This window comes from Poecile atricapillus, unplaced genomic scaffold, assembly GCF_030490865.1.
Source record: "Poecile atricapillus isolate bPoeAtr1 unplaced genomic scaffold, bPoeAtr1.hap1 scaffold_333, whole genome shotgun sequence".
Taxonomy (NCBI): domain Eukaryota; kingdom Metazoa; phylum Chordata; class Aves; order Passeriformes; family Paridae; genus Poecile; species Poecile atricapillus.
Genome location: NW_026709130.1, coordinates 24,055 through 35,775, shown reverse-complemented (window position 1 = coordinate 35,775; position 11,721 = coordinate 24,055). Strand labels below are relative to the sequence as shown.

Here is an 11,721-nt window from a genome sequence, read left to right as displayed (position 1 = left end):
TTGCTCAGGGGTGGTCAGGGGTGGTCAGTGGGTGTCAGGGGTCAGTGGTCAGGGGGTCAGGGGTGGTCAGTGGGTGTCAGCGGGTGCTCAGGGGGGGGTCAGGGTGCTCAGGGGTCAGCGGTCCGAGCGCAGGTCAGTGGTCAGCGGGTCAGTGGGTGCTCAGGGGGGGTCAGGGTGTCAGTGGGTGCTCAGGGGTCAGCGGTCCGAGCGCAGGTCAGTGGTCAGCGGGGTCAGGGGTGGTCAGTGGGTGTCAGTGGGTGCTCAGGGTGGTCAGTGGGTGCTCGGGGGGGGTCAGGGTGCTCAGGGGGGGTCAGTGGTCAGCGGTCCGAGCGCAGGTCAGTGGTCAGCGGGTCAGGGGGGGGTCAGGGTGGTCAGTGGGTGCTCGGGGGGGGTCAGGGTGCTCAGGGGTCAGCGGTCCGAGCGCAGGTCAGTGGTCAGTGGGTGTCAGTGGGTGTCAGTGGGTGTCAGGGGTCAGTGGTCAGCGGGTCAGGGGGGGGTCAGGGTGGTCAGTGGGTGCTCAGGGGGGGTCAGGGTGGTCAGTGGGTGCTCAGGGGTGCTCAGGGGTCAGCGGTCCGAGCGCAGGTCAGTGGTCAGCGGGTCAGGGGTGGTCAGGGGTGGTCAGGGGGGGGGTCAGGGTGTCAGTGGGTGCTCAGGGGGGGGTCAGGGGTCAGCGGTCCGAGCGCAGGTCAGTGGTCAGCGGGTCAGTGGGTGCTCAGGGGTGCTCAGGGGTCAGCGGTCCGAGCGCAGGTCAGTGGTCAGCGGGTCAGGGGGGGTCAGTGGGTGCTCAGGGGGGGGTCAGGGTGGTCAGTGGGTGTCAGTGGGTGCTCAGGGGTCAGCGGTCCGAGCGCAGGTCAGTGGTCAGCAGGTCAGGGGTGGTCAGTGGGTGTCAGTGGGTGCTCAGGGGGGGGTCAGGGTGTCAGTGGGTGCTCAGGGGGGGTCAGGGGTCAGCGGTCCGAGCGCAGGTCAGTGGTCAGCGGGTCAGGGGTGGTCAATGGGTGCTCGGGGGGGTCAGGGTGTCAGTGGGTGCTCAGGGGTCAGCGGTCTGAGCGCAGGTCAGTGGTCAGCGGGTCAGTGGGTGTCAGTGGGTGTCAGGGGTCAGGGGTCAGCGGGTCAGGGGGGGTCAGGGGTGGTCAGTGGGTGCTCAGGGGGGGTCAGTGGTCAGCGGTCCGAGCGCAGGTCAGTGGTCAGCGGGTCAGTGGGTGTCAGTGGGTGCTCAGGGGGGGGTCAGGGTGCTCAGGGGTGGTCAGGGGTCAGCGGTCCGAGCGCAGGTCAGTGGTCAGCGGGTCAGGGGGGGGTCAGGGTGGTCAGTGGGTGCTCAGGGGGGGGTCAGGGTGCTCAGGGGGGTCAGGGGTCAGCGGTCCGAGCGCAGGTCAGTGGTCAGCGGGTCAGTGGGTGTCAGTGGGTGCTCAGGGGGGGGTCAGGGTGCTCAGGGGGGGTCAGGGGTCAGCGGTCCGAGCGCAGGTCAGTGGTCAGCGGGTCAGTGGGTGTCAGTGGGTGTCAGGGGTCAGTGGTCAGCGGGTCAGGGGGGGGTCAGGGGTGGTCAGTGGTGCTCGGGGGGGGTCAGGGTGGTCAGTGGGTGTCAGTGGGTGCTCAGGGGGGGTCAGGGGTCAGCGGTCCGAGCGCAGGTCAGTGGTCAGTGGGTCGTGCTGGATCGTTTGGTGCAGCATCAGCGCCAGCAGCCCCGCCCGGTTCGTCATCGCCGCACGGACATTGCGCTCCTGCTCAAACAGCTCGTCCAGCTTGTACCACTGCCGGACAGACGGACACGGACACGGGACAGACAGACGGACACGGGACACGGGACAGACAGGGGACAGACAGACGGACAGACGGACACGGGACAGACAGACGGACAGGGGACAGACAGGGGACAGACAGGGGACAGACATATGGACAGACGGACACGGGACAGACAGACGGACACGGGACAGACAGACGGACAGGACACAGGACAGGGGACAGACAGACAGACAGGGGACAGACAGGGGACAGGGGACAGGGACAGGGACAGACACAGGACACAGGACAGGGGACAGGACAGGGGACAGGACAGGGGACAGGACAGGGGGACAGGACAGACAGACAGGGGACAGGACACGGGACAGGGGACAGACAGACAGGGGACAGACACAGGACAGACAGGGGACAGGACAGACAGACAGGGACAGACAGGGGACAGGGGACAGGGACAGACAGGGACGAACAGGGGACAGGACAGGGGACAGGACAGGGGACAGGACAGACAGGGGACAGGACAGGGACAGACAGGGGACAGACATGGGACAGGACAGGGGGACAGACAGACAGGGGACAGACATGGGACAAGGGACAGGGACAGACAGGGGACAGGACAGACAGACGGGACAGACAGGGGACAAGGGACAGGACAGGGGACAGGACAGACAGACAGAGGACAGACAGGGACAGACGGACAGGGGACAGGACAGGGGACAGGACAGAGGGACAGGGGACAGACGGGACAGACACAGGACAGGGGACAGACAGGGAGACAGACGGACAAGGACAAGGGACAGACAGACAGATGGGACACACAGCGGGACAGGGGGACACAGGGACATCATGAAGAACATCAGCAGGGACACGGGGACACCCCTGGGGACACCCTGGGGACACCTGGGGACACCCTGGGGACACCCTGGGGACACCCTGGGTGACAGTGACACCAACAGGGCCATGGGGACATTTTGGGGCCATCTCGGGGACATTTCAGGACCACTTTGAGGCCGTTTTGGGGCCATTTTGGGGCATTTTGATGCCATTTGTGGCCATTTCAGTGCCATTTTGGCCCGTTTTGGTGCCATTTCGGTGCCATTTGGTGCCATTTCGGTGCCATTTTGGCCCATTTGGTGTCACCCACCACTCGGACGCGCTCCAGGTCCACCTCAGCGCGCCTCAGTTTCTCCAGCAGTAGTGACGGTGACATTTGTGACCCATTTTAACCCATTTTAACCCATTTTAACCCATTTGTGACCCATTTAACCCATTTGTGACCCATTTTAACCCATTTTAACCCATTTTAACCCATTTTAACCCCATTTTACCCCATTTTAACCCGTCACCCACCACTCGGACGCGCTCCAGGTCCACCTCGGCGCGCCTCAGTTTCTCCCAGCAGTAGTGACGGTGACATTTGTGACCCATTTTAACCCATTTTACCCCATTTTAACCCATTTTTAACCCATTTTAACCCATTTTGATGCCGTTTGTGACCCATTTTGGTGTCACCCACCACTCGGACGCGCTCCAGGTCCACCTCAGCGCGCCTCAGTTTCTCCCAGCAGTAGTGACGGTGACATTTGTGACCCATTTTAACCCATTTTAACCCATTTTAACCCATTTTAACCCATTTTACCCCATTTTTAACCCATTTTAACCCATTTGTGACCCATTTTAACCCATTTTAACCCATTTTACCCCATTTTAACCCATTTTAACCCATTTTACCCCATTTTTAACCCATTTTAACCCATTTGTGACCCATTCTAACCCATTTTTAACCCATTTTAACCATTTTAACCCATTTGTGACCCATTTTAACCCATTTTAACCCATTTTTAACCCATTTTACCCCATTTTACCCCATCACCCACCACTCGGACGCGCTCCAGGTCCACCTCTGCGCGCCTCAGTTTCTCCCAGCAGTAGTGACGGTGACATTTGTGACCCATTTTACCCCATTTTAACCCATTTTAACCCATTTGTGACCCATTTTAACCCATTTTACCCCATTTTAACCCATTTGTGACCCATTTTAACCCATTTTAACCCCATTTTACCCCATTTTACCCATCACCCACCACTCGGACGCGCTCCAGGTCCACCTCGGCGCGCCTCAGTTTCTCCCAGCAGTAGTGACGGTGACATTTGTGACCCATTTTAACCCATTTTAACCCATTTTAACCCATTTTAACCCATTTGTGACCCATTTTAACCCATTTTAACCCATTTGTGACCCATTTTTAACCCATTTTAACCCATTTTTAACCCATTTTAACCCATTTTACCCCATTTTACCCTGTTTCTGACCCATTTTTACCCCATTTTAACCCATTGTTTGGTGTCACCCACCACTCGGACGCGCTCCAGGTCCACCTCGGCGCGCCTCAGTTTCTCCCAGCAGTAGTGACGGTGACATTTGTGACCCATTTTAACCCATTTGTGACCCATTTTAACCCATTTTAACCCATTTTAACCCATTTTTACCCCATTTTACCCCGTTTCTGACCCATTTTAACCCATTGTTTGGTGTCACCCACCACTCGGACGCGCTCCAGGTCCACCTCGGCGCGCCTCAGTTTCTCCCAGCAGTAGTGACGGTGACATTTGTGACCCATTTTAACCCATTTTACCCCATTTTAACCCATTTGTGACCCATTTTAACCCATTTGTGACCCATTTTAACCCATTTTAACCCATTTTAACCCATTTTAACCCATTTTAACCCATTTGTGACCCATTTTAACCCATTTTAACCCATTTGTGACCCATTTTACCCCATTTGTGACCCATTTTACCCCATTTGTGACCCATTTTAACCCATTTGTGACCCATTTTAACCCATTTGTGACCCATTTTACCCCGTTTCTGACCCATTTTACCCCATTTTAACCCATTTTACCCCATTTTACCCCATCACCCACCACTCGGACGCGCTCCAGGTCCACCTCAGCGCGCCTCAGTTTCTCCCAGCAGTAGTGACGGTGACATTTGTGACCCATTTTAACCCATTTTAACCCATTTGTGACCCATTTTACCCCATTTTTAACCCATTTTACCCCATCACCCACCACTCGGACGCGCTCCAGGTCCACCTCAGCGCGCCTCAGTTTCTCCCAGCAGTAGTGACGGTGACATTTGTGACCCATTTTAACCCATTTTAACCCATTTTAACCCATTTTTAACCCATTTTAACCCATTTTGATGCCGTTTGTGACCCATTTTGGTGTCACCCACCACTCGGACGCGCTCCAGGTCCACCTCGGCGCGCCTCAGTTTCTCCCAGCAGTAGTGACGGTGACATTTGCGCTTGGGACGCGGCAGAAGTCCCCGGTGAGCTCGAAGACGTCGCGCACCAGGGGGCAGCCGCACACCTCGTCTGCCGGGACCTGCCGGGGAGGGGTCAGCGCTGGGGGACACCCCCAGACCCCCCCCTGACACCTCCAGGGACACCCCGGGGGTCCTGGCAGGGTCCTGGGGCTTCCCCTGCACCCCCAGACCCATTTTGGGGTCCCAGGAGGGTCCTGGGTGCTTCTCCTGCCCCTCAGGAGCCCCCAGACCCATTCTGGGGTCCTGGGAAGGGTCCTGGGAGGGTCCTGGGTGCTCCCCCTGCCCCCCAGGAGCCCCCAGACCCATTTTGGGGGTCCCAGGACTGTCCTGGACACTTTCCATGACTCCCAGGAGCCCCCAGACCCATTTTGGGGGTCCCAGGACTGTCCTGGACACTCCCCAGGACCCCCAGAACCCCCCAATGCCCACTTTGGGGTCCTGGAAGGGTCCTGGGCGCTCCCCCTGCCCCCCTAAAATCCCCCCCAGACCCATTTTGGGGTCCCAGGAGGGTCCTGGGAGGGTCCTGGACGCTGCCCCCGTCCCCCAGGAGGCCCCAGACCCATTTTGGGGGTCCCAGGACTGTCCTGGACACTCCCCCCACCCCCCAGGAGCCCCCAGACCCATTTTGGGGGGTCCCAGGACTGTCCTGGACACTCTCCTGGACCCCCAGGAGCCCCCAGACCCATTTTGGGGGGTCCCCAGGACTGTCCTGGACACTTTCCAGGACCCCCAGGAGCCCCCAGACCCATTTTGGGGTCCTGGGAAGGGTCCTGGACACTCCCCCCGCCCCCCAGGAGCCCCCAGACCCATTTTGGGGTCCTGGGAAAGGTCCTGGGAGGGTCCTGGGGGCTTCCCCCGTCCCCCAGGAGCCCCCAGACCCATTTTGGGGGGGTCCCAGGACTGTCCTGGACACTCCCCCCCGCCCCCCCAGGAGCCCCCAGACCCACCTTGGGGTCCCAGGACTGTCCTGGACACTTTCCAGGACCCCCAGACCCATTTTGGGGTCCTGGGAAGGGTCCTGGACACTCCCCCCGCCCCCCAAGAGCCCCCAGACCCATTTTGGGGGTCCCAGGACTGTCCTGGACACTCCCCCCGCCCCCCAGGAGCCCCCAGACCCATTTTGGGGGTCCCAGGACTGTCCTGGACACTCCCCCCGCCCCCCAGGAGCCCCCAGACCCACCTTGGGGTCCCGGGAGTGCTCGGGGCACAGCACCTGCAGCCTCTTGCAGTAGGTTTTGCTCTGGGGGTTGTAAACGTCACAGAACAGCCGGGTGGCCCTGGGGGGGGGGGGACACGAGAGGGGTCCTGGGGAGGGGGACAGGGGGACAGGAGACCCCTCCCCAAACAGCCACAACCCCCCCCCCTCAAAATCCCCCCTCGCCAGGGTGACTCCCCCTCCCCAAAAAAACCTCCCCTGGGTGTCCCCTCCCCCCTCCCAGGAGGATTTGGGGGGCTGGGACCCCCCAAGGTGACTCCCCCTCCCCAAAAAGCTTCTCCTGGGTGTCCCCTCCCCCATCCCAAGGGATTTAAGGGGCTGGGACCCCCCCCAGGGTGACTCCCCCTCCCCAAAAAGAGCCCCCAGGACCCCCCCAGACACTCCCCTGGGTGTCCCCTCCCCATCCCAAGGGATTTGAGGGGCTGGGACCCCCCCCAGGGTGACTCCCCCTCCCCAAAAAGCCTCCCCTGGGTGTCCCCAGGAGGATTTGGGGGGCTGGGACCCCCGGAGCCCCCTCCCCACTCACCCCTCGATGCGGGTGGGGTACATGGACCCGAAGGACGTTTGGCTCTCGTACTGCAGGGGGGGTGGGGGTCAAAAAGGGGGGGCAGGGGTGTGACCCCCCCCCCCCCCCCGAGACCCCCCCAGGGCCCTACAGACCCCCAGAGGGTCCCCCAGACCCTACAGAGCCCCCCAAGCCCCTCCCCCCCCCCACCCATGGACCCACAGACCCTCCAGAGCTCCTCCCCACGAGACCCCCCCAGACCCTGTAGAGACCCCAGACCCCACCAGGAACCCCCCAGACCCCCCCAGATCCCCCCAGGAACCCCCCAGGACCCCCCAGATCCCCCCAGGAACCCCCCCAGCCCCTATAGAGACCCCAGGGTACTCCCAGGAACCCCCCAGACCTCTCCAGGACCCCCCCAGGACCCCCCCAAGGACCCCCCAGACCCCCCAGACCCCCCCCAGGACCCCCAGACCCCCTCAGGACCCCCCAGGACCCCCCAGAAGATCCCCCAGATCCCCCAGAAGGATCCCCCAGCATCCCAGGGGTGCCCCCCAGACCCTCCAGGACCCCCAGACCTCCCCAGGACCCCCCCAGACCCCCCCAGGACCCCCCAGAAGAGCCCCCAGATCCCTTGGATGATCCCCCAGACCCCAGAAGGATCCCCCAGCAGCCCAGGGGTGCCCCCCAGACCCCCCCAAGGACCCCCCAGGACCCCCCCAGGACCCTCCCAGACCCCCCCAGATCCCCCAGGACCCCCCCAGGACCCCCCAGGACCCCCCCAAGGACCCCCCAGACCCCCCCAAGGACCCTCCCAGGACCCCCCAGGACCTCCCCAGACCCCCCCAGACCCCCCCAGGACCTCCCCAGAGCCCCCCAAGGACCCCCCCAGATCCCCCCTGACCCCCCCAGAACCCCCCCAGGACCCCCCAGGACCCCCCCAGACCCCCCCAGGACCTCCCCAGACCCCCCAGGACCCCTCCAGACCCCCCAAGGACCCCCCAGGACCCCCCAGACCCCCCAGGACCCCCCCAGGACTCTCCCATGACCCCCAGACCTCCTCCAGGACCCTCCCAGGACCCCCCCAGATCCTCCCAGGACCCCCCCAGACCCCCAGAAGATCCCCCAGACCCCCCAGCAGACCAGAGGTTCCCCCCAAACCCCCCCAGGAGCCCCCCAAGGACCCCCCAGGACCCCCCCAGACCCCCCCAGGACCCCCACAGACCCCCCCAGGACCCCCCAGAAGAGCCCCCAGATCCCTTGGATGATCCCCCAGACCCCAGAAGGATCCCCCAGCAGCCCAGAGGTGCCCCCCAGACCCCCCCAGACCCCCCAGGACCCCCTCAGGACCCCCCAGACCCCCCCCAGACCCCCCAAAACCCCCCAGGACCCCCCCAGGACCCCCCACCTTGGCGTAGCAGCGCTCCATGTGCCTCAGGGCCACCTTGGGGTTGATGGGGTGGCCGCAGGACACGCAGAAGATTTGCAGGTCCGTGTCCTCACTGTCCCCCTCCGTGCTCTGGGGGGGCACCCAGGGCTCAGGGGGGCACCCCCAAACCGGGGAGGGGCTCCAGGGGGGGCTGGGGGTGCCCCAAGGAGGGACTGGGGGGGTTGGGGGATGCTCAGGGGGCTCAAAGAGGACCCAAAATGGGGAGAATTGAAAGATTTGGGGATCCCCGGATCTCCAGGAGCTGCCTGAGGGTGCTCAGGGGTCTCAAAAAAACCCAAAATGGGGAGAATTAAAGGATTTTGGGGATCCCCAGATCTCCAGGAGCCCCATGTGGGTGCTCAGGGGTCTCAAAGAGGACCCAAAATGGGGAGAATTTAAACATTTGGGGATCCCCAGATCTCCAGGAGCCCCATGTGGATGCAAAGAGGACCCAAAACTGGGAAAATTAAAGGATTTTGGGGACCCCCAGGAGCCCCATGTGGATGCAAAGAGAACCCAAAACTGGGAGAGTTAAAGGGGTTTGGGGTCCCCAGATCTCCAGGAGCCGCCTGAGGGTCCTCAGGGGTCTCAAAAAAACCCAAAATGGGGAGAATTGAAAGATTTGGGGATCCCCAGATCTCCAGGAGCTGTGTGTGGGTGCAAACAGGACCCAAAATGGGGAGAATTAAAGGGGTTTGGGGATCCCCAGATCTCCAGGAGCTGCCTGAGGGTGCTCAGGGGTCTCAAAAAAACCCAAAATGGGGAGAATTAAAGGATTTTGGGGATCCCCAGATCTCCAGGAGCCCCATGTGGATGCAAAGAGGACCCAAAACGGGGAGAATTTAAAGACTTGGGGATCCCCAGATCTCTGTGAGCCCCATGTGGGTGCAAAGAGGACCCAAAACTGGGAAAATTAAATGATTTGGGGAACCCCAGATCTCTGTGAGCCCCATGTGGATGCAAAGAGGACCCAAAAAGTGGAGAATTTAAAGGATTTGGGGATCCCCAGATCCCCAGGAGCTGCCTGTGGATGCTCAGGGGTCTCAAAAAAACCCAAAATGGGGAGAATTAAAGGGGTTTGGGGATCCCCAGATCCCGAGGAGCTGTGTGTGGGTGCAAACAGGACCCAAAATGGGGAGAATTAAAGGATTTTGGGGACCCCCAGATCTCTGTGAGCTCCACGTGGATGCAAAGAGGACCCAAAACTGGGAGAATTAAAGGATTTTGAGGACCCCCAGGACCCCACAAAGGACCGGGAGCGGATCCCATGAAGATTTCGAGGATGAGGAGGTGGGGAGGGGGTCCCCACCTCCTCATCCTCGCGGGGCGGGTGCCCCTTGGCGCGGGCGATGAGCCCCTCGAGCTCGTGGAAGCGCCGCTCCATCTCCTGCAGCCGCAGCCGCGCCTGGTGCTGCTCGCGCCGGATCCGCTCCAGCAGCCGCTTGCCGTGCTCCTCCGCCACGCACGGGCTCTGCTGCCACTGCTGGATCCGCTGCGGCAGGATCTCGTAGATCCGGCTGGGATAGAGGGGAGGAAGGGGTTAATGGATCCCTGGGATCCCTGGGATCCACTGCCGGATCCGCTCCAGCAGCCGCTTGCCGTGCTCCTCCGCCACGCACGGGCTCTGCTGCCACTGCTGGATCCGCTGGGGGAGGATCTCGTAGATCCGGCTGGGATTGGGGGGAGTGAAAGGGTTAATGGGGGTTGGGGGATCCCTGGGATCCACTGATGGATCCATCACTGCCACTGCTGGATCCGCTGCGGAAGGATCTCGTAGATCCGGCTGGGATTGGGGGAGTGAAAGGGTTAATGGATCCCTGGGATCCCTGGGATCCACTGCTGGATCCATCACTGCCACTGCTGGATCCGCTGCGGCAGGATCTCGTAGATCCGGCTGGGATCGGGGGGAGGAAGGGGTTAATGGATCCCTGGGATCGGGGGGGAAGGGTTAATGGATCCCTGGGATCCACTGATGGGATTGGGGAGAAAGGGGTTAATGGATCCCTGGGATCCCTGGGATCCACTGCCGGATCCGCTGGGGGAGGATCTCGTAGATCCGGCTGGGATTGGGGGGAATGAAAGGGTTAATGGATCCCTGGGATTGGGGGGGAAAGGGTTAATGGATCCCTGGAATCTCTGGGATCCACTGATGGGATCAGGGGAGTGAAAGGGTTAATGGGGGATCCCTGGGATCCCTGGGATCCACTGAGGCAGGATCTCTTTATATAACTGGTTTACACTGGTCTATACTGGTTTATGCTGGTCTATAAAGGTTTATACTGCTCTGTACTGGTTTACCCCAGCCCGTACTGGTTTATACTGGTTTATACTGGTCTGTACTGGTTTACACTGGTCTATAGGAGTTCATATTGCCCTGTACAGGTTTACCCCAGCCCGTACTGGTTTATACTGGTCTGTACTGGTTTACCCCTGTCCGTACAGGTTTGCCCCAGCCCATACTGGTCCATACTGGTTTATACTGGTCTATAAGGATTCATATTGCTCTGTACTGGTTTACCCTGGTCTGTACTGGTTTATACTGGTCTGTACTGGTTTACCCCATCCATACAGGTTTACCCCAGCCCATACTGGTTTATACTGGTTTATACTGGTCTGTACTGGTTTACCCCTGTCCATACAGGTTTACCCCAGCCCGTACTGGTTTATACTGGTCTGTACTGGTTTACCCCTGTCCATACAGGTTTACCCCAACCCGTACTGGTTTATACTGGTTTATACTGGTCTGTACTGGTTTACCCCTGTCCATACACGTTTACCCCAGCCCGTACTGGTCCATACTGGTTTATACTGGTCTATAGGAGTTCATATTGCCCTGTACAGGTTTACCCCAGCCCATACCGGTTTATACTGGTTTATACTGGTTTATACTGGTTTATACTGGTCTGTACTGGTTTACACTGGTCTATAGGAGTTCCTATTGCCCTGTACAGGTTTACCCCTGGTTTATACTGTACTGTACTGTACTGTACTGGTTTATACTGGTCTGTACTGGTTTACCCCATCCATACAGCTTTACCCCAGCCCGTACTGGTCCATACTGGTTTATACTGGTCTGTACTGGTTTACCCCTGTCCATATAGGTTTACCCCAGTCTGTACTGGTCCATACTGGTTTACACTGCTCTATACTGGTTTACACTGCTCTGTACAGGTTTACCCCAGCCCGTACTGGCCCATACTGGTTTATACTGGTCCATACTGGTGAGCACTCACTTGGCAGCCAGTTTGATGCCGCAGGCCTCGCTGCAGTATTTGGAGGGGGGTCGGGCGGGGCGGGTGCAGCCGGGCCCGAGGCACTGGCCCAGCCCCGCGGGGTCGCGCGCGTCGGCGCGTTCGGCGTGACCCCGGCGCTCGCGGTGCCGCGCCCGCTGCCGGTGCCGCTTGTAGCGCTCCTCCTTCTGCATGGGGAATAACCAGTAACAACCAGTTAACACCAGTAACCTCCCAGTAACCATCACCCATAGCCCAGTGAGCTCCCAGTAAC

General features: G+C 60.4%; 1 protein-coding gene across 1 annotated transcript in view; it reads right to left on the bottom strand.

Annotated features, from left to right (window-relative positions):
- Positions 1–1,604: 1,604 nt before the first annotated feature.
- The window catches only part of LOC131574458 (CXXC-type zinc finger protein 1-like), a 29,929-nt gene continuing 19,812 nt past the window's right edge, over positions 1,605–11,721 (bottom strand). The window contains 8 exon segments of the mRNA XM_058828924.1: positions 1,605–1,748; positions 4,975–5,054; positions 5,057–5,126; positions 6,248–6,344; positions 6,810–6,859; positions 8,197–8,307; positions 9,527–9,734; positions 11,451–11,635. Coding sequence (XP_058684907.1) covers positions 1,608–1,748; positions 4,975–5,054; positions 5,057–5,126; positions 6,248–6,344; positions 6,810–6,859; positions 8,197–8,307; positions 9,527–9,734; positions 11,451–11,635 — 942 coding nt within the window. The 3' untranslated portion in view covers positions 1,605–1,607.